Source organism: Heptranchias perlo, chromosome 2, assembly GCF_035084215.1.
Source record: "Heptranchias perlo isolate sHepPer1 chromosome 2, sHepPer1.hap1, whole genome shotgun sequence".
Taxonomy (NCBI): domain Eukaryota; kingdom Metazoa; phylum Chordata; class Chondrichthyes; order Hexanchiformes; family Hexanchidae; genus Heptranchias; species Heptranchias perlo.
Genome location: NC_090326.1, coordinates 24,403,983 through 24,424,357, shown reverse-complemented (window position 1 = coordinate 24,424,357; position 20,375 = coordinate 24,403,983). Strand labels below are relative to the sequence as shown.

General features: G+C 41.2%; 1 protein-coding gene across 1 annotated transcript in view; it reads left to right on the top strand.

Moving 5' to 3' along the window:
• Positions 1–11,723, top strand: part of osbpl10b (oxysterol binding protein-like 10b) — a 215,459-nt gene extending 203,736 nt beyond the window's left edge. Inside the window, exons 10-12 of the mRNA XM_068001223.1 lie at positions 1,306–1,488; positions 3,198–3,351; positions 8,903–11,723. Of these exons, the coding sequence (XP_067857324.1) occupies positions 1,306–1,488; positions 3,198–3,351; positions 8,903–8,950 (385 nt within the window). The 3' untranslated portion in view covers positions 8,951–11,723. The remainder of the gene's footprint in view (positions 1–1,305; positions 1,489–3,197; positions 3,352–8,902) is intronic.
• The last annotated feature ends 8,652 nt before the right edge of the window (positions 11,724–20,375 follow it).

Here is a 20,375-nt window from a genome sequence, read left to right as displayed (position 1 = left end):
TTAGATTAAATTCAGTTATCCTGCATTCCCAGCAGAATGCTTCACTCGATGGGATCACAGTTCGGAGAGAGGGCTACACTGTAGTACGCATTTCCCAACCCATGCTCCTGTCAAGCCAGGTGCCCCAGTGGGAGCCTGAGATCACTGAATGAATCCTATCTTGAATTCATTGTCCGTGATGGAATACTGACACTCTTGCATTTGTCAAGGACTCTTCTAACACATTGCACCTACAATATGAGAAAATGTTAATCGTGTACTGTACTTAATATATCCTGTATTTACTCGTGGTTATACTATTTTAATGTTAACTATGAATTAAGTAATGAAAATAAGTTTTGTTACAGAAAGGATCTTATTAAAAATGTAATACCCAATTATGACACAACATTAATGAGCTTGTAGTTCATTGGTTGCTGATTGGACCGGTGGAATTAATTTGTTGCTGAAGCAAAGCATTCCACTTTGGAACATGATTGCATAGAACGATCTTTCCCTTCTGTATACTTGGTAACAACTGAAGCATGTTGGTGGAGGCTGTGGAGGCTTGTAGTTGGATAGGTGATCAGCAGCGTGGAGTAGTAAGCACAGCCTCACGTGTGCAGTTAACACTCTTGTTGGGGTGTGGAGTTAAATGCAGGCCACCGAGAAGGAATGAGAATTTGAGACCGAGTCAAAACCGTCTATCAGAATATCAACAGAGGATTGTTTTGGTTCTGATGATTCTAACCTGGCTAAAAAGTCTGCCCCTAAGAGAAGAATGAAGAGGAAAGAACGTTTAACAATAACTTGTATTTATATAGTGCCTTTAATGTAGTAAAATGTCCCAAGGCGCTTCATTGGAGCGTAATCGGACAAAAACTGACACTGAACTAAAGAAGGAGACATGAGGACAGGTGACCAAATGCTTGGTGAAAGGTAGGTTTTAAGGAGCATCTTAAAGGAAGAGAGAGAGGCGGAGAGGTTTGGAGATGGAATTCCAAAGCTTAGGGCCTGGACAGATGAAGGTATGGCCGCCAGTGGTGGGACGAAGGAAATCGGGAGTGCACAACAGGCCATAATTGGAGGAACACACAGTTCTCAGAGGGGTGCAGGGCTGGAGGAGGTTACAGAGAGAGAGAGGGAGGGGGCGAGGCCATGGAGGGATTTGAAAACAGGGATGGTTAAATTGGCCTCAAATTTAAAATTCTCATCCTTGTTTTCAAATCTCTCCATGGTCTCGCCCCTCCCTCTCTCCTAAACCTCCCAGATCAGTTTCTTCCTTTCTGTTTACTTTCTCAATTGATTTCCACTTTCTGCTTGCAGAGTTACGGCTGAAGTGAAGCATAATCCCACTAATACAATTGTCTGCAAGGCACAGGGAGAATGGAATGGAACACTTGAATTCACTTACAGTAATGGGGAAACCAAAGTGGTTGATACGACCAAACTGCCAGTAATAAGAAAGAAAATACGACCCATCAAAAAGCAAGGATCATTTGAATCTAGGTGTGTGGACCCTGAGCTTCTATAAATTTGGCGATGTTGCCGAGTTACATTTGGTCTTTCAGGCATCAAAAGACCTATAGCCCACAAGTATTTGAATTAGAATTTTTTAGCTCATATTTAAAATATCTTTGCTTGGACAATCACATTTCTTATCAAACCCATTGACTATGCCTAAATCATTTAATCCGCATTCAATTGAAAATTTTTTTTTGTTTTTTTTCAAGGTCAGGGATGTCAGTTCTGGGAAATGGACCACTTTCCATTTCAGGCACCCAATATCAGCTTCAAGCACTCCTAGGTCTGTTATAGCACAGCCAGATTCAGAGCAAAGCTCCCTTGATTCTGCTACAGCCTCAAAAGAGTACTTTCCTACTTAACTTGTGTAGCATTTTATACCCATACTGGGCCAAATTAATTAATGCCACCTTTGTGCTTATGAGCCCATTCTTACTGGGGACTGGGTTGATGATGCCCCAACTCATTTCACATTGGAGGACCCGAACAGCCAACAGTTGTATTCCATTCCCTTCAGCAGATGATCAAGAAGGCCAACGGAATGTTGGCGTTTATTACTAGTGGGATAGAATATAAAAACAGGGAGGTATTGCTGCAGTTATATAAGGTATTGGTGAGACCACACCTGGAATACTGCATACAGTTTTAGTGTCCATACTTAAGAAAAGACATACTTGCTCTCGAGGCAGTACAAAGAAGGTTCACTCGGTTAATCCCGGGGATGAGGGGGCGGACATATGAGGAGAGGTTGAGTAGATTGGGACTCTACTCATTGGAGTTCGGAAGAATGAGAGGCGATCTTATTGAAACATATAAGATTGTGAAGGGGCTTGATCGGGTAGATGCGGTAAGGATGTTCCCAAGGATGGGTGAAACTAGAACTAGGGGGCATAATCTTAGAATAAGGGGCTGCTCTTTCAAAACTGAGATGAGGAGAAACTTCTTCACTCAGAGGGTAGTAGGTCTGTGGAATTTGCTGCCCCAGGAAGCTGTGGAAGCTACATCATTAAATAAATTTAAAACAGAAATAGACAGTTTCCTAGAAGTAAAGGGAATTAGGGGTTATGGGGAGCGGGCAGGAAATTGGACATGAATTTAGATTTGAGGTTAGGATCAGATCAGCCATGATCTTATTAAATGGCGGAGCAGGCTCGAGGGGCCGATTGGCCTACTCCTGCTCCTATTTCTTATGTTCTTATAGTCTGGTTGTTTTTGAACCCAGATCCCAGAGGTGAAAGGCCAGTGTCGAACCCACTGCACAGTCCAGTTCCCTGTTTGGGTTTTCATTTACATTCAAAGTTGTGCTTGAAGTGGGAAACTGTAATGGTTGACAGTGTAGTTGGTGTATTATATCATAGATGTAAATAGGAACCCATAACATATCTTCATACATACACAGGTATGACCTCAGCCACAAGAGCTAGGGCTACCTTTGCTCAAGTGTCTCAATCATAGTAGACAATACCCCTGATCCCATGATGTACTTTACTTATTTGTCATGGAGCTTGATTTGTTGATTATAAATATTTTAGAGCTCAAGGATGCTGTGCTCCCATAATGGAGTGAAATATTCCACTTAGTGGCAAACACATTTGTAACTTGTGATACTGTTTCTATTATTTATCATCTATACGATAATGAAGAATTTTTCATAGGCCTGAATTCCTGATTGCTCTAAATATTTTCCTTTCTAGGCGTCTATGGGAACTGGTTACCAATGCACTAAAAGCTGGCAATATTGATGCAGCAACTGAGAACAAGCATCTTCTGGAGGAGCGGCAGAGGGCTGAGGAAAGGCAGCGAGCAGCAACAAACACTCTTTGGAAACCAAAGTATTTTCTAAAAGAGGTAATTAAAATCCCTGTAATATGACCAGCCAATCCAGAAAAAATAATGATGGTGCTCCAGCATATTTTGCATAACCTGACTATAGATTATATAAATTCCAATATTTGGTTGGTTGCTTCATTGGCACTACATGATGGAGCTCCAGCCAGCTTCATTAGAGTCTTGGGTTTCCCGTTTAGTCTTGTCATTTTGCTGAGTTCTCTGACATGGGTTTTAAGAAGCATCTTAAAGGAGGTGAGAGGGGTGGAGAGGTTGAAGACGGCTGAAGGCATAACTGCCAATTGTGGGGCGAAGGAATTGGGGGATGCACAAGAGGCCAGAAATGGAGGAACAGAGTTCTGAGAGGGCTGCAGGAGGTTACAGAGATAGGGAGTAGTGAGGCCATCGAGGGATTTGAACACCTCTCTGAGCCATGTTGCTGGGAGAGGCTGAGAAAGCTACTTTTGAAGAATAAATTTAAGAAAAACTTAACACTGATAAAATAAAAACAGAAAATGCTGGAGAAGCTCTGCAAGTGAAGCAGCATCTGTGGAGAAAGAAACAAAGTTAACGTTTCAAGTCAAAGACCTTTCGTCAGAACTGGAAGATGTTAAGAGTTAAAGTTTTTAAGCAAGTAACAGAGCCAGGGAAAGGGAGGGAGGGGAGGGGAGGAAAGAACAAAAGAGAAGGTCCGTGATAGGGTAGAGGGCACGAGTGATTAAATGACAAAAGGATGATGGTGCAAGGCAAGGAAGGTGGTAATGAGACAGGTTAAGAAACAAAAGATTGATCAGGAGTAGCTGTAAATGGCAACATCAGAACCATTACCAGCTCTAGCTGACCAAAAAAATGGGCATGATGTGGAGATGCCAGTGATGGACTGGGGTTAACAATTGTAAACAATTTTACAACACCAAGTTATAGTCCAACGATTTTATTTTTAATCCCACAAGCTTTCGGGGGCTTTCCCCTTCCTCAGGCGGTGTGGAAAAGACAATTTCGAATCCTTTGCATTTTAAGGTCACAGAACAAAGCCTGGTGATTACTGCCCGTTGCCAAGGCAATCACAGTGAGCAGACAGAAAGGTGTCATCTAAAAGGCCACTGAATATACAACCCCCCAAAAAAAGAGAGAGAGAGAGATAAGGAAGACAGTCAATGACCCGTTATATTAAAAACGGATAACATTTGTTCGCTGGTGGGGTTACGTGTAGTGTGACATGAACCCAAGATCCCGGTTGAGGCCGTCCTCATGGGTGCGGAACTTAGCTATTAATTTCTACTCGACGATTTTGCGTTGTCGTGTGTCTCGAAGGCCGCCTTGGAGTACGCTTACCCGAAGGTCGGTGGCTGAATGTCCATGACTGCTGAAGTGTTCCCCGACAGGGAGAGAACCCTCCTGTTTGGCGATTGTTGCGCGGTGTCCGTTCATAACGGGTCATTGACTGTCTTCCTTATCTCTCTCTCTCTTTTTTTTTGGGGGGTTGTATATTCAGTGGCCTTTTAGATGACACCTTTCTGTCTGCTCACTGTGATTGCCTTGGCAACGGGCAGTAATCACCAGGCTTTGTTCTGTGATCTTAAAATGCAAAGGATTCGAAATTGTCTTTTCCACACCACCTGAGGAAGGGGAAAGCCCCCGAAAGCTTGTGGGATTAAAAATAAAATCGTTGGACTATAACTTGGTGTTGTAAAATTGTTTACAAAAAAATGGGAGCAGTGGTTACGATCTGAAGTTATTGAAATAATTTTTGAGTCCGAAAGGTTGTAAAGTGCCTAAACGAAAGATGAGGTGCTGTTCTTCAAGCTTTACGTTGAGCTTCATTGGAACAGTGTAAGAGGCCGATGTCAGAGTAGGAGTGGGAAGGGGAATTAAAATGGCCAGCGACCGGCAGGTCAGGGTCACACTTGTGGACAGAGCGGAGGTGTTCAGCAAAGCGATCACCCGGTCTGCATTTGGTCTCCCCAATGTAGAGGAGACCACATTGTGTGCAGCAGATACAGTATACTAAATTGAAAGAAATTCAAGTAAACCACTGTTTCACCTGGGAAGGAGTGTTTGGGGCCTGATAAAATACGTTATCCAGTAGGTCACATTTTGACAGAAGAAAGCTCAAACTAGTTAAATCACTTGCTTGTTTGCTCTGTTTATGACCATGTTAACAGGAAGGTACAATATTTCCTAAGGGTTAAGGCTAAACAATTGTCACAGCATCATCAATAACTTGAGGTGTTTCATTCATTCATTACACTCTTACCATTCCTTTACCGTTGACTCTCAGAGGCCATTTGATGTCATGATGAGAATGAATTGACTTATACTTCACTCAATCTTCTCCCTCTAATGTTGTTGCATTAATAAACTCTAAATGGACCACAACAGCATTTTGTAACAAAATAAAAATTGGAATAACGTAATTGATTTAATTCTGCTTCATAATGTTTGGAAAACAAATCACTTATTATATGCTTTTGAATAACTTTGAAAATTTATACAGGGCATTAGAGGTCAAACATTTATGAGCTGGAATGTTTGAGATTGTTGCCTGCTACAGTATGCTACTTAAATAAAATCTTAAAGGCCTCCAATGCTGAAGTTAGGGTGTGTTTGACTCAGCATTGAGCAAATCTCACCCCCATCCCTCAATGTCACTGTGTACCTAAAGTGCTCTGAAAATGAGCTTAAGATCCAGATACTGGATGTATGATGATCACTGGAATTTTTTTTAAAGTAAAATTGTATAAGAAAGGCAAGTATAAATGGTTCACCAGGAAAGGCTTACATATGATTTTTCTGAGTTTTCCCTGGATTATTCCTTTAGCTACTTACAACTCAGATTGATTTGTGGAAAACGGAATATTTTCTGTCCATTTGATGTATTCATAGTAAACATATCCTAGTAATTTGCACAGTAGTGTACCTTAGCAGCATTCCTGTATCTACCATTTAACCAGCTGTCTATGTAAAATGGACCAGAGCTTGGGGCTTAGCTAAAGTGTACAGCATCTTTTTACATAGTCTGCCTGCAAGGTCACTAATTCCTTTACAACCTTCCGGACTCAACATTAATTTTAATAACTTCAGATCATAATCGCTGCTCCCATTTTTTCAGAGAGCAGATGCTGGTAATGATTCTGCTGTTGCCATTTACAGCTCCTCTGGACCCATCTTTTGTTTCTTTACTTGTCCCACTTCTGCCCCCTTTGCCTCGCAACATAATCAGTTTTGTCATTTAATCACTCCTGCCCTCCACCCTATCACAGACCTTCCTCTTTTGTTCTTTCCTCCCCTCCCTCCCTCCCCCGCTTTCCCTGGCTCTGTGGCTGCTTAAAACCTGTTATATCTTTACTTCTTCCAGTTCTGACGAAAGATCATTGACCTGAAATGTTAACTCTGTTTCTTTCTCCACAGATGCTGCCTAACCTTCTGAGTATTTCGAGCATTTTCTGTTTTTATCACTAATTCCTTTACTGTGGGCTTCTCCCTTGATGCTGCAGTTTCTCATTCCGGGCTGCAGTTCTGACTAGGTGATATCATTGTATGTTACAGCACAGAAGGAGGCCATTCAGCCCATCGGGCCTGTGCCGGCTCTTTGAAAGAGCTGTCCAATTAGTCCCACTCTCCTGCCCTTTCCCCATAGCCCTGTAATTTATTTTCTCTCCAAGTATTTATCCAATTTCCTTTTGTAAGTTATTATTGAACCTGCTTCTGCCACCCTTTCAAGCAGTGCATTCCAGAAAATAACAACTGTGTGTGAAAAAATGTTTCCTCATTTCGCCTCTGGTTCTTTTGCCAATCACCTTAAATCTCTGCCCTCTGAATACATATCTTTCTGCCACTGGAAACAGTTTCTCCTTATTTACTCTATCAAAGCCGTTCATGATTTTGAACACCTTTTTCAAATCTCTTAACCTTCTCTATTCTAAGGGGAAAAACACCAGCTTCTCCAGTCTCTCCATATAACTGAAGACCCTCATCCTTGGTACCATTCTGGTAAATCTTTTCTGCACCCTCTCTAAGGCCTTAACATCCTTTCTAAAGTGTGGTGCCCAGAATTGTACACAATACTCCAGCTGAGGCCTAATCAGTGTTTTATAAAGGTTTAGCATAACTTCCTTGCTTCTGTACTCTATGCCTCTATTAATAAAGCCCAGGATCCCATACACTTTTTTAACAGCCTTCTCAACTTGTCCTGCCACCTTCAAATATTTGTGTACATACACCTTTGTTCTCTCTGTTCCTGTATCCTCTTTAGAATTGTACTATTTAGTTTATACTGCCTCTTCGCATTCTTCCTACCAAAATGTATCCCTACACCCTTATCTGCGTTAAATTTCATCTGCCATGTGTCCGCCCATTTCACCAGTCCTCCTAAAGTCTGTTACTATCCTCCAAATTGTTTACTACATTTCCGAGTTTCGTGTCATCTGCAAACTTTGAAATTATACCTTGTATACCCAAGTCCAGGTCGTTAGTATATATCAAAAAGAGCAATGGTCCTAATACCAACCCCTGGGGAACACCACTGTATACTTTCCTCCAGTCTAAAAAACAGCCGTTCACAGCTTTCTGTCCCCTAGCCAATTTTGTATCAATGCTGCCACTGTCCCTTTAATCCCATGGTCTTTAATTTTGCTTACAAGTCTATTATGTGGTACTTTATCAAATGCCTTTTGAAAGTCCATATACACAACATCAACTGCGCTACCCTCATCAACTCCGTTACTTCATCAAAGAACTCAATCAAGTTAGTCAAACACGATTTCCCTTTAACAAATCTGTGCTGACTTTCATTTATTAGCCCATACTTTTCCAAGTGCCAATTAATTTTGTCCCGGATTATTGTCTGCAGAAGTTTCCCCACCACCGACAGTAGCTGACTGGCCTCTAATTGCCGGGTTTATCCCTCTCCCCTCTTTTGAACAGGGTTGCAACATTTGCAATCCTCCAGTCCTCTGGCACCACCCCTATATCTAAGGAAGATTGGAAGATTGTGACCAGAGTCTCCGCAGTTTCCACCAATATTTCCCTCAGTAACCTAGGATGCATCCCATCTGGACCGGGTGACTTTTCTACTTTGAATACTGCCAACCTTTTAAGTACCTCCTCTTTATTTTTTTCCTATCCAATATTGCTCCTACCTCCTCCTTTACTGTTACCAACATAGTGCCAACATTTGATTTCTTTTTACAATGTGCCTAATACTTATTAAATTGCACTGTAGGCCAACATTAAAGCAACATTGAACATGGACTGGGTAAAGGACAGACATTATTATTTATCATAGGAAATGTTACAGTGTCTTTTTTGGGATACTTAAATTAAACATTTCATTTTTAATCTGCTTGTGGCATAACAGAATATCATATGGCCATCAGCAAAGTATTAAGCAAATTCCCATTCATGATCCGATTACTAACTCATGACATCATTGCTCGTGGCTGATCTGGCCTTCCATACGTTAATAAATACTGTAGAGTATCCTCTGTTTTTGATGTTGCTGAACTCGTGCTGTGTCTTTTACACCCAGCTGTGCTGCTGAACTAACTATATCTTTTTGATTCTGTAATAGGGAGATGGTTGGGTATACTATAGTCCCCTCTGGAAGACACACTGCTGACAGACTGAGCTTAACCTTTGTCACCTACCTCAGATTTCTTCCGATTTGCCATTTGTCATCTGCAAATAATTCTGAGGTGATTTTGAAAAGACAAAAAAAGACTGAAAAGCTAAAAAAGTGACTACACTGCATAAAAAATGAACTTGTATAGAACAAGAAATTATATTGTGTATGGAATTAAAAATAATTGCAGGTTCATCAAAAGAAATTTATTCAGGAGCTGTCCTGTATATATGTGCCACCTGCATGTGAGAGATTGAAATGTTAATGATGGAAAAATTTTATTTTAATGTTTAAGATTTTATATTTTTCACTTGCAGAGACTTTTTTTGCACTTATATAAGAATTGTGCCATTGGCAACAATTAGTGTGGTCACTTCAGGCTGTGTGTGTGAACCAAATGATATAAAACATTGTCAGTGTTTTAATGTGGTTACTGAGCATGCCATTACACAAACATTATAGCACACAGCACTACAGGTAGTTTCTAAGATCTGCTACAGTGCACATGGACCCATTTTACTGCAGTGAGCTTCATCACTTGCACAACTGAAGTCATAGACTTGGTTTGTTTCTTAAACTATTCAAAATGAATGGCAGTTTGAAAAAACAGGCATCAACTGAGAAATACAACCATTTGTACCTGGTGTTCATAAGGATGTGACATGCAGCTGAACTTTACACTAAGCAGAACTAAGCAGAAAGGATCATTTAAGTAGTCCCATGTAGAATAAGGATTCATTAAATCCTCCGCAAAATGAAAATTCTTTACAAAAGGTAGTCATTCTCCCAATATCCCTAGCTTTCTGTCCCTTCACATTCAAAATAATGAATATACAATAAGGAGAATTAAACTGTCAGAATTTTAAAAGTGGCCTTATCTCAAAACAAAACAATAGTCAACTGTGATATTAAATTTATTTGGTCCAACTTGTACATATTTGTTCTTGATTTATAATTTGGAGCTCATAAGGGCTGTTGATGGCTGTCTGACTGGAGCTAAACACAAAAATATTCCACCCATATGATACAGGGTTCACTTCTTGCCTTTGCACTCACTTGCAATTCTGCATCCACATATATATTTATATTATGCACTCTTTCAATTCTGCAGACCTATGCACTAATGAGTAAGTCACCTACTTGTCATTGATAGCACTGGCATCTCATTGGTGTCAGTAGTGCAGTCCTACACAATGAATGGAAAACGTATACATATATTGTGTGTATCACAGTGCTGACATAAACTTCTAATATGAACATGCATTTTTGCTCACACACACTTTTAAAAAAATATATATATTCCCTGGGAAAACCATTTGATCACACAAAAAAATGTGAAAGATCCGATTCAGATTAAGCATTGAGGCAGGTTTGCTTTTGGGCTTCACACTTAAAACATATACTTTTGCGAACCAGAGTCATTTTTTGATTCCACAGTGGATGCCTAGAAAATTTTAGTTGTGCTTTTGTGTATTCTAATGGTATTGTAATACAATGTGACATTTAATTTAGGGGAAAAGCACCACAAATAGAAATGTAAGCCCAGAATTTGTTGGAGCGGGGCATCTGACGGCGTGCTGTGTTAGTTAGACTTGTACCTGTACCCTTCAGCTCAAAAGTTTTTCGCCCACAAAGTTGCTGGAAGTTTGAGCTGACAACGGCACGGCGAGGGAAACAGGGCATCTGGGACCTTGGTGAACAACACAACAAACAGTGTATCTCCTTAAACCAGTGAGATTAGAGGATTGAGAAATAAACAAAGGACTGAGAAGGAGGGTGAATTAGAGTGGGTGAATTCAATATCAAATCAGGTACAGAAAGGGAACGAAAGATTGGATTAAGACAGAGAGAAAAGAGAGAGAGAGAAAGGAAAAGTAAGAAAAAAATGTTAAAATTGATATTTTAAAATCTCCAACAATAATTCACAACCTGAAGGAATGAGACTCCACACTTTTAATTGTTCACTTTCTGGGCAAGAGAGGTTGATTGGCAGTCATTAACAATTATCATATTGTTAAAAGGGTACTTACGCTGTTAACTACTAGACTTAATTTTCTGTGGTGAGGAGTTTAATGGACAATTAATGTGCAAATGCAGCAACTTCATGAAAATCACGGGGAAGTTAAGGACAAGATGCCATTTTCGTGAAGCTCACGGTGGTGCGGCGCAAATCGTCCAGCAACTTATGGCAATTCGCAATTCACTGGGTATCTCTTCCTCACCACAAGTTGCTGGCCAATTTGCACATTAATAACTGAGTATGTCGTTCAGATGCCGTTACTTTTTCAGCAAATTCTGGGCCATACTTTCAGAGACAGAGGACAAAAGTGAAAGTTGGGGAGACACTGAAATTCACAAAAATATTTGGAGCAGAATAAAAGTAGGTACCATTTCATACAGCATCTCAAAATCATACTGTGCAGATTAAAGTGAATAAAGATGGAACAGTAAGAATATGTAATATTCCAAACCCGATTTCTCAAAGCTCACGGGATGAGTTCCGACAAGCTGAATTTAGGGAGTTAGGAGTTAAACTAAAAAGTAGGACCTCAAAGGTAGTAATCTCAGGATTGCTACCAGTGCCACGGGCTAGTCAGAGTAGGAATGACAGGATAGCTAGGATGAATACGTGGCTTGAGAGATGGTGCAAGAGGGAGGGATTCAAATTCCTGGGCCATTGGAACCGGTTCTGGGGGAGGTGGGACCAGTACAAATTGGACGGTCTGCATCTGGGCAGGACTGGAACCAATGTCCTAGGGGGAGTGTTTGCTAGTGCTGTTGGGGAGGGTTTAAACTAATATGGCAGGGGGATGGGAACCGATGCAGGAAGTCAGTGGGAAGTAAAGTGGTGACAGAAACAAAAGGCAGTAAGGGAGAGTGTACAAAACATGACCGGACAGATGGTCTGAGAAAGCAGGGCAAAGACCAAGGGAAGTCTAGATTAAACTGCATTTATTTCAATGCAAGAAGTCTGATGGGCAAGGCAGATGAACTCAGGGCATGGATGGGTACATGGGACTGGGATGTTATAGCTATTACTGAAACATGGCTAAGGGAGGGGCAGGACTGGCAGCTCAATGTTCCAGGGTACAGATGCTATAGGAAAGATAGAGCAGGAGGTAAGAGAGGAGGGGGAGTTGCGTTCTTGATTAGGGAGAACATCACGGCAGTAGTGAGAGGGGATATATCCGAGGGTTCGCCCACTGAGTCTATATGGGTAGAACTGAAAAATAAGAAGGGAGAGATCACTTTGATAGGATTGTACTACAGACCCCCAAATAGTCAACGGGAAATTGAGGAGCAAATATGTAAGGAGATTACAGACAGCTGCAAGAAAAATAGGGTGGTAATAGTAGGGGACTTTAACTTTCCCAACATTGACTGGGACAGCCATAGCATTCGGGGCTTGGATGGAGAGAAATTTGTTGAGTGTATTCAGGAGGAATTTCTCATTCAGTATGTGGATGGCCCGACTAGAGAGGGGGCAAAACTTGACCTCCTCTTGGGAAATAAGGAAGGGCAGGTGACAGAAGTGTTAGTGAAGGATCACTTTGGGACCAGTGATCATAATTCCATTAATTTTAAGATAGCGATGGAGAATGATAGGTCTGGCCCAAAAGTTAAAATTCTAAATTGGGGAAAGGCCAATTTTGATGGTATTAGACAGGAACTTTCAGAAGTTGATTGGGAGAGTCTGTTGGCAGGCAAAGGTAAGTGGGAGGCTTTCAAAAGTGTGTTAACCAGGGTTCAGGGTAAGCACATTCCTTATAAAGTGAAGGGCAAGGCTGGTAGAAGTAGGGAACCTTGGTTGACTCGGGAGATTGTGGCCCTAGTCAAAAAGAAGGAGGCATATGACATGCATAGACAGCTGGGATCAAGTGGATCCCTTGAAGAGTATAGAGATTGCCGGAGTAGAGTTAAGAGAGAAATCAGGAGGGCAAAAAGGGGACATGAGATTGCTTTGGCAGATAAGGCAAAGGAGAATCCAAAGAGCTTCTACAAATACATAAAGGGCAAAAGAGTAACTAGGGAGATAGTAGGGCCTCTTAAGGATCAACAAGGTCATCTATGTACGGAACCACAAGAGATAGGTGAGATCCTAAATGAATATTTCACATTGGTATTTATGGTTGAGAAAGGCATGGATGTTAGGGAACTTGGGGAAATAAATAGTGATGTCTTGAGGAGTGTACATATTACAGAGAGGGAGGTGCTGGAAGTCTTAACGCGCATCAAGGTGGATAAATCTCCGGGACCTGATGAAATGTATCCCAGGACGTTATGGGAGGTTAGGGAGGAAATTGCGGGTCCCCTAGCAGAGATATTTGAATCATCCACCGCTACAGGTGAGGTGCCTGAAGATTGGAGGGTAGCAAATGTTGTGCCTTTGTTTAAGAAGGGCGACAGGGAAAAGCCTGGGAACTACAGACCGGTGAGCCTGACATCTGTAGTGGGTAAGTTGTTAGAGGGTATTCTGAGAGACAGGATCTACAGGCATTTGGAGAGGCAGGGACTGATTAGGAACAGTCAGCATGGTTTTGTGAGTGGAAAATCATGTCTCACGAATTTGATTGAGTTTTTTGAAGGGGTAACCAAGAAGATAGATGAGGGCTGTGCAGTAGACGTGGTCTACATGGACTTTAGCAAAGCCTTTGACAAGGTGGTAGGTTGTTACATAAGGTTAAATCTCACCCCTAAACCTCCTACTCTCTTGCGGACAGTGAAGAAGGTTATCTAGGATTGCAACGGGATCTTGATAAATTGGGCCAGTGGGCCGATGAATGGCAGATGGAGTTTAATTTCGATAAATGTGAGGTGATGCATTTTGGTAGATCGAATCGGGCCAGGACCTACTCCGTTAATGGTAGGACATTGGGGAGAGTTATAGAACAAAGAGATCTAGGAGTACAGGTTCATAGCTCCTTGAAAGTGGAGTCACAGGTGGATAGGGTGGTGAAGAAGGCATTCAGCATGCTTGGTTTCATTGGTCAGAACATTGAATACAGGAGTTGGGATGTCTTGTTGAAGTTGTACAAGACATTAGTAAGGCCACGCTTGGAATACTGTGTACAGTTCTGGTCACCCTATTATAGAAAGGATATTATTAAACTGGAAAGAGTGCAGAAAAGATTTACTAGGATGCTACCGGGACTTGATGGTTTGACTTATAGGGAGAGGTTGGATAGACTGAGACTTTTTTCCCTGGAGAGTAGGAGGTTAAGGGGTGATCTTAAAGAAGTCTATAAAATAATGAGGGGCATAGATAAGGTAGATAGTCAAAATCTTTTCCCAAAGGTAGGGGAGTCTATAACGAGGGGGCATAGATTTAAGGTGAGAGGGGAGAGATACAAAAGGGTCCAGAGGGGCAATTTTTTCACTCAAAGGGTGGTGAGTGTCTGGAACGAGCTGCCAGAGGCAGTAGTAGAGGCGGGTACAATTTTGTCTTTTAAAAAGCATTTGGACAGTTACATGGGTAAGATGGGTATAGAGGGATATGGGCCAAATGCAGGCAATTGGGACTAGCTTAGTGGTATAAACTGGGCGACATGGACATGATGGGCCGAAGGGCCTGTTTCCATGTTGTAAACATGATTCTATGAAATTAGTTGGCGATTTCAAATGTATTTATGTATTTTTCTCCTTTAAAAAAAGATATTGATGTGATTCTTCATAATAGTAAATGTGAAGTAGTCACTTTATATAGAGCATCTAAGATTTTTAGGTAGATTTTAGGTTGATTTCCCATGTGATGTAAATTTTAAAGGCCCACAGCAATGAAGTAATAGATCTCAGCCAGTGTAACATTGGGAGAAGTATAGTTGGCCTGGCTAGAGAGGGGAAAAATCTGCCAAAGATTCCATTTCTTATCCCTGTCCAGTGATGGAAAGTATTGAAATGTTAGCTGAGGACAGAATCAGGTTTGACTGCAATTACCCCCCCCCCCCCACCTTCCACGATTGAATAGCTTGCTGATGATCATGAAGAGGAGATATTGGAGGGCTGCTGGTTATTGGAGTACTGCACCTCGCCATGTCACTGACTTCAGGGGAGGAGGGGATTCATGTATTCTGGGTAAAATGACATAATTATTGGCTGCTTGTGCTCCATAGCTCTAGCATGTCATTTAAATGCAGAAAAACATGTTCTAAAGCAAACAGTTTGTGCAATGCTATTATGGGGAGCTACACAGCAGGAGCAGTCTAGTGCGATGTAATTTCCCAAAATGCATTACAGGAAGGTGAAGCAATGATATCTGCTTGGTTGTGAAATAAAGTAATTGCTGGATTTCACAGCACCACGGTATGTGATTCTGAAAATTGTGTTTGAGAGTAAACTGTAGTTTATTTGCAATAACTCACTGTGACAGAAGAAAAAAGAAGCATTTCCCAAAGCGCTTCCAAAAGGTGTTTGATAAAGTGCCGCATAATAGGCTTGTCATCAAAGTTGAAGCCCATGGAATAAAAGGGGCAGTGGCAGCATGGATACGAAATTGGCTAAGTGACAGGAAACAGTAGTGGTGAACGGTTGCTTTTCGGACTGGAGGAAGGTATTCAGTGGTGCTCCTCAGGGGTTAGTACCAGGACCGCTGCTTTTCTTGATATATATTAATGACTTGGACTTGGGTGTACAGGGCACTATTACAAAATTTGCAGATAACACAAAACTTGGAAGTGTGATAGTCTTCACGAGGACATAGACATGCTGGTGAAATGGGCGGACATGTGGCAGATGAAATTTAACGCAGAAAGTGCAAAGTGATATGTTTTGGTAGGAAGAACAAAGAGAGGCAATATAAACTAAAGGGCACAATTCTTAAAGGGGTGCAGGAACAGAGAGATCTGGGGCTATACGTGCACAAATTGTTGAAGGTGGCAGGGCAGGTTGAGAAAGCAGTTAAAAAAGCATATGGGATCCTGGGCTTTATAAATTGAAGCATAGGGTACAAAAGCAAGGAAGTTATATGAATCTTTATAAAACGCTGGTTCGGCCACAACTGGAGTATTGTGTCCAATTAGGAAGGATGTGAAGGCCTTCGAGAAGGTGCAGAAGAGATTTACTAGAATGGTTCCAGGGATGAAGGACTTCAGTTATGTGGATAGACTGGAGAAGCTGGGGTTGTTCTCCTTAGAGCAGAGAATGTTGAGAGGAGATTTGATAGAGATGTTCAAAATCATGAGGGGGTCTGGACAGAGTAGATAGAGAGAAACTGTTCCCATTGGCTGAAGGGTCAAGAACCAGAGGACGTAGATTTATGGTGATTGGCAAAAGAACCAAAGGCAACATGAGGAAAAACTTTTTTTTACATAACGAGTGGTTATGATCTGGAATGCACTGCCCAAGGGGGTGGTGGAGGCAGATTCATTTGTGGCTTTCAAAAGGGAATTCAATAAGTACTTGAAGGAAAAAAATTTGCGGGGCTACGGGGAAAGGACGGGGGAGTGGGACTAGCTGGATTGCTCTTGCAGAGAGACGGCATGGACTCGATGGGCCGAATGACCTCCTTCTGTGCTATAACCATTCTATGATTCTAAGTGGTAGAGGGTCACTATAATTGGCCTTAGCTTCCTTGGCTAGATAGCAGAAAAACAGGCCAGTGTTTTTGCTCCCAATTGCAATCCAGTGACTCTTGCTGGAAATGGTGATGTTGATATCAGGGGACTATAAGGGGACGTTCAGTGATCCTGGGCGTGGAGCCTCTCTTGATGGGAGTGTGGGTTGGAGAATCGGGACTACAGTGTTGTAGTGCCATCTCTGACCTGCACTGCCATCTCTGACCTGCACTTCCATCTAGCGAAGCTCTGTACTGGCTTTGCCCTGTAGAATAAGGACAGGCTTAGCCTCAGCTGTGATGACCTCCACAGTAGAATAGTTAGTCACAATCCTCGAGTGGCATACTAGAGGGCCAGGACTGCCCTTGCAACCCTCTTGCAATAAGATTAGCCTTGTTCAGGAAAGAAGGCATACAGATGGATATTGGTAGTGGGGGAAAGGGCAATACAGACAACTACATCTTTGGTTTATCTGCACAATAGCACAGAAGTGTCTGACCTAAATGATTTCCGAGTTTGTCGACTCATTGGCATTCTTCGAATCACTTTATCCTCTAGCTGTGAAGCAATATTTCATTGGGGTTTGAATCATACATCGGAATTGACTCACAATTTTATTAGTAAAGACTAAAGGCCTTAAATAAGAAATATTTTGAGCTATATAAAGCCGATAATTAGTCATCCGTGTTCACTCAACCTGTCATATTAAATATGTATTTGCAGTACTATGCCCATTGTTTTCAGTGATAGAAACTAGTGTGAGAGATTTAACACAGTGCAGTGCTTGAATGGACAAATTAGAATCCCAATATTAATGTCTACAGATTTTGGTATTGCTTTGGCATGGAGCTGTCAGGTAGGATATGTTTCCCATCAGCATTCATTCCCACACTGATTGATTTCCAATTTCAGCCTCGTCACCTCAAGACACTTTTTCCCATAGGGACGAAGGGAAGGTTAGAGGGCATGTCAAATCAAGCAGCTTCTGAGGAACTACCAGAGGCTAATTGTGTTGGTCATAGCCTGAAAACGGGCCCGCCTGTCTGCTCTTCCAGCTGAAAACTGATTTACATTGAAGGGTGGGGGAGGGGGAAGAGAGTTGATTTGAAGAATAGGTAACTTTAAAAAAAGGGAGTTAAAATTAACTTATTAACACATATAAATTGAGGTTGTGGGAATACCAAAACTCCATTAGTTCACAGCTTTGGAGCCAAGGACTGAGGTTTCACTTGGCCTATGTGTGCCCTTGATCCTGAAAGGTTTCTCATGTACTGGATTCTGCAGCTTGTGCGTGCTTTTCCCCTCCTGTGCACTTTCACCAATGGCTACATTTTGTTATCACTAGCAGTTTATCTTATCTGAGGGTTTAGAGTTATGTAAATGAACACACCTTGGTTGCTGAACTGTCTTCTCATTGATAATTCCACTTGATGTTTTCTTCAGCAAATGCAAAAACAACAATGGTAAAAGGTTTATAGACCATCTTGCCACTGCTGGCATGTTGCAGTGTTAATTTTGTTACAAGAGAAACAGGTTCACATTCACTTGTGAGTTATGTACCAGGCCAACGTTTCCTTTGAGCTATTGGGGAACGAGAGGATACCTTGAGTTTTTGTTTAGGTCTCCCTATATAATGTGTACTTATAACAGATTCAGTGGAAAACCAGTGTTTTACAGTCAAGGGGGTTCCTCAATTTCAGAATTTTATTTGGTTGTGTTTCTAATGTAACTAGCGTTTAAATGATCCAGGACCGGAGTTCTTATAGTTGACCCGTTCATTAGGAGGTGAGTTTGCTCTGGGAGGAAGGGAAAGGAAGAGATCCCTTCATGCACAGTTCATCAGTGACTATTTACCCAAGGAGCAGCTTTGATGGTTAGACTGCTCTCTCCTAGGACAGGGTGACTGGAATTTTGACTTTAGGGTGTGGGGGTAGAGAGCATTAACAATTATATAAAAGCTTTATTTATAGTACTGATGCAAAAAATGTGCACGCTGTACAATAGATATATTTTAAAACCCCTTTCCAAACTGGCTATCTGACAGAAACATTGAGATAAATAGAAAGCTCCACATGATGAAAATCTGAAATAAAAACAGAAAATGTTGCAAATCTCAGCAAGTCTGTCAGCATTTGAAAAGAGAAATGATAGGTTAGCATTACAGGAAGAGGCAGTTGATCAGAAGTATAAATGAAACTTGAGTTATCAGAACTGCAAGAAGAAATTTAGCATTAGCCATTTCCAACATTCATGACCCCCTACTGATACAACTGTTTTATAACTTGCACTGCTTGTGAGTGCAACATGCAGTCTTTCTTAAATGATAAATTGAAACCTTGTTTATTTTACCTGTGTGCTTGTTAAGATAGTGCCTGTCCCAGGAGAAGAAGCAATCAGCCACTTCTAACCTCACCTAGCTCCAGCCCAGGTTCCTATTAGATGATTCTTTAGAGTGGCAATCAACCATGACTCTTCTCTCCCCTGGGCCTAAACTGGGTGGCTGTGGGAGTGTGCAGTCTAAATAATGAGCTGTACTGCCTTTACAATTTTAACATTTTTTTAAAGTTCCAAAATATCATGATGCTGTGTCCTATAATCCCTCACCACCATACACATCTGTAGCAATGTCATTTGGTGTCTTCCAGACAGTAAGTGAAACTATGACGAATGGTGTGATAGTAGTAAATGAGACCAGGGTAAATATTAAATCACGGCAAGTTATATAAATGTGCATGTTATTGGCACTATATAACAACACTTCACCAGTATTTTTTTTAGATTTGTTTGTAGACAGTTAAATAATGATTATTTGATGGTTAACAGTTATGCAAATGACAGTTGCTATAGAGTGAAACCGAATGTGCAATAATAAAATCGAAAATAGATCAATAGAAAGACCTACCTTTCACATTAGAAGTTTGCTCTGGAATGGAATTTATAATTTATTTTGGACCTTCTGAATCTACTTAATTTGTTGTTAATTTCTATGATGAGTATTCAAAATTTGGTTTCAGCAGTGGTGTTGAGTGAAATTCAGATGACCAAACCACAGATTGTACAACTTGTTCTGCTTCCTTGAACAGAAGGGTCCGAGCGACCATGCTTTTTAATTTCAAACTACCACCAATACTTTAAGAAATATTTCAAAATTTACATAAGTACAAAGCCAATTAACAATCATACAACCTTCGACAGTCTCTTAATAGTCTGGCAATTAGAGATGATGCTGTCCATCTTCCTCTGATATGCGCAAAGAATCCCTTTCAGCTACCCCACCAAATCATTAAACAAAATTGATCCACTATAATGGCAGACAATCGCATAAGTGGGCATTTAATAAATTTAAATGCATTTGTTTGAGGAATATTCAGAAGCAAATTATTGGCAGGAATCTATCAGTAAATGAGCTAACCCTTAAATAAACTTGTTTTGAGGAATTTTTTTTTCATTATTTTGTGTTTGCAAATTTTAAGGATGGTTTCTTGTCATTTTTAAAAATTGCTGGGAGTTGCATCACCCATTTAGTGAAAATGACTTCAGTGCGCACACTTGGCCACAGAGTCATGGCTGGAGGTGCTTTGGTTCTCTCAAGCCCATGGTTTGTGCTTGACAGAGCTTCGAACCTAGATGGTGATCTTTCTCACTCGCGTCCATACTTGTTCACATTCCCGATCTTAATGGGTATTAGCTGAGGGCAAAATAGTGGTGAGCTTAGCATCAAAAATAACAATTTTATTTCTGAGCGGCTGTGATTGAGCGTTGAGCAAATGTGCCGTGACTGTAAGAGAGATTGTATTGTCAAGGCACTGCAGGGGGAGCCAGCATTGCTGCTGACCCCATCCCTACAAGTGCTTATTTCTGTCAATGGATAT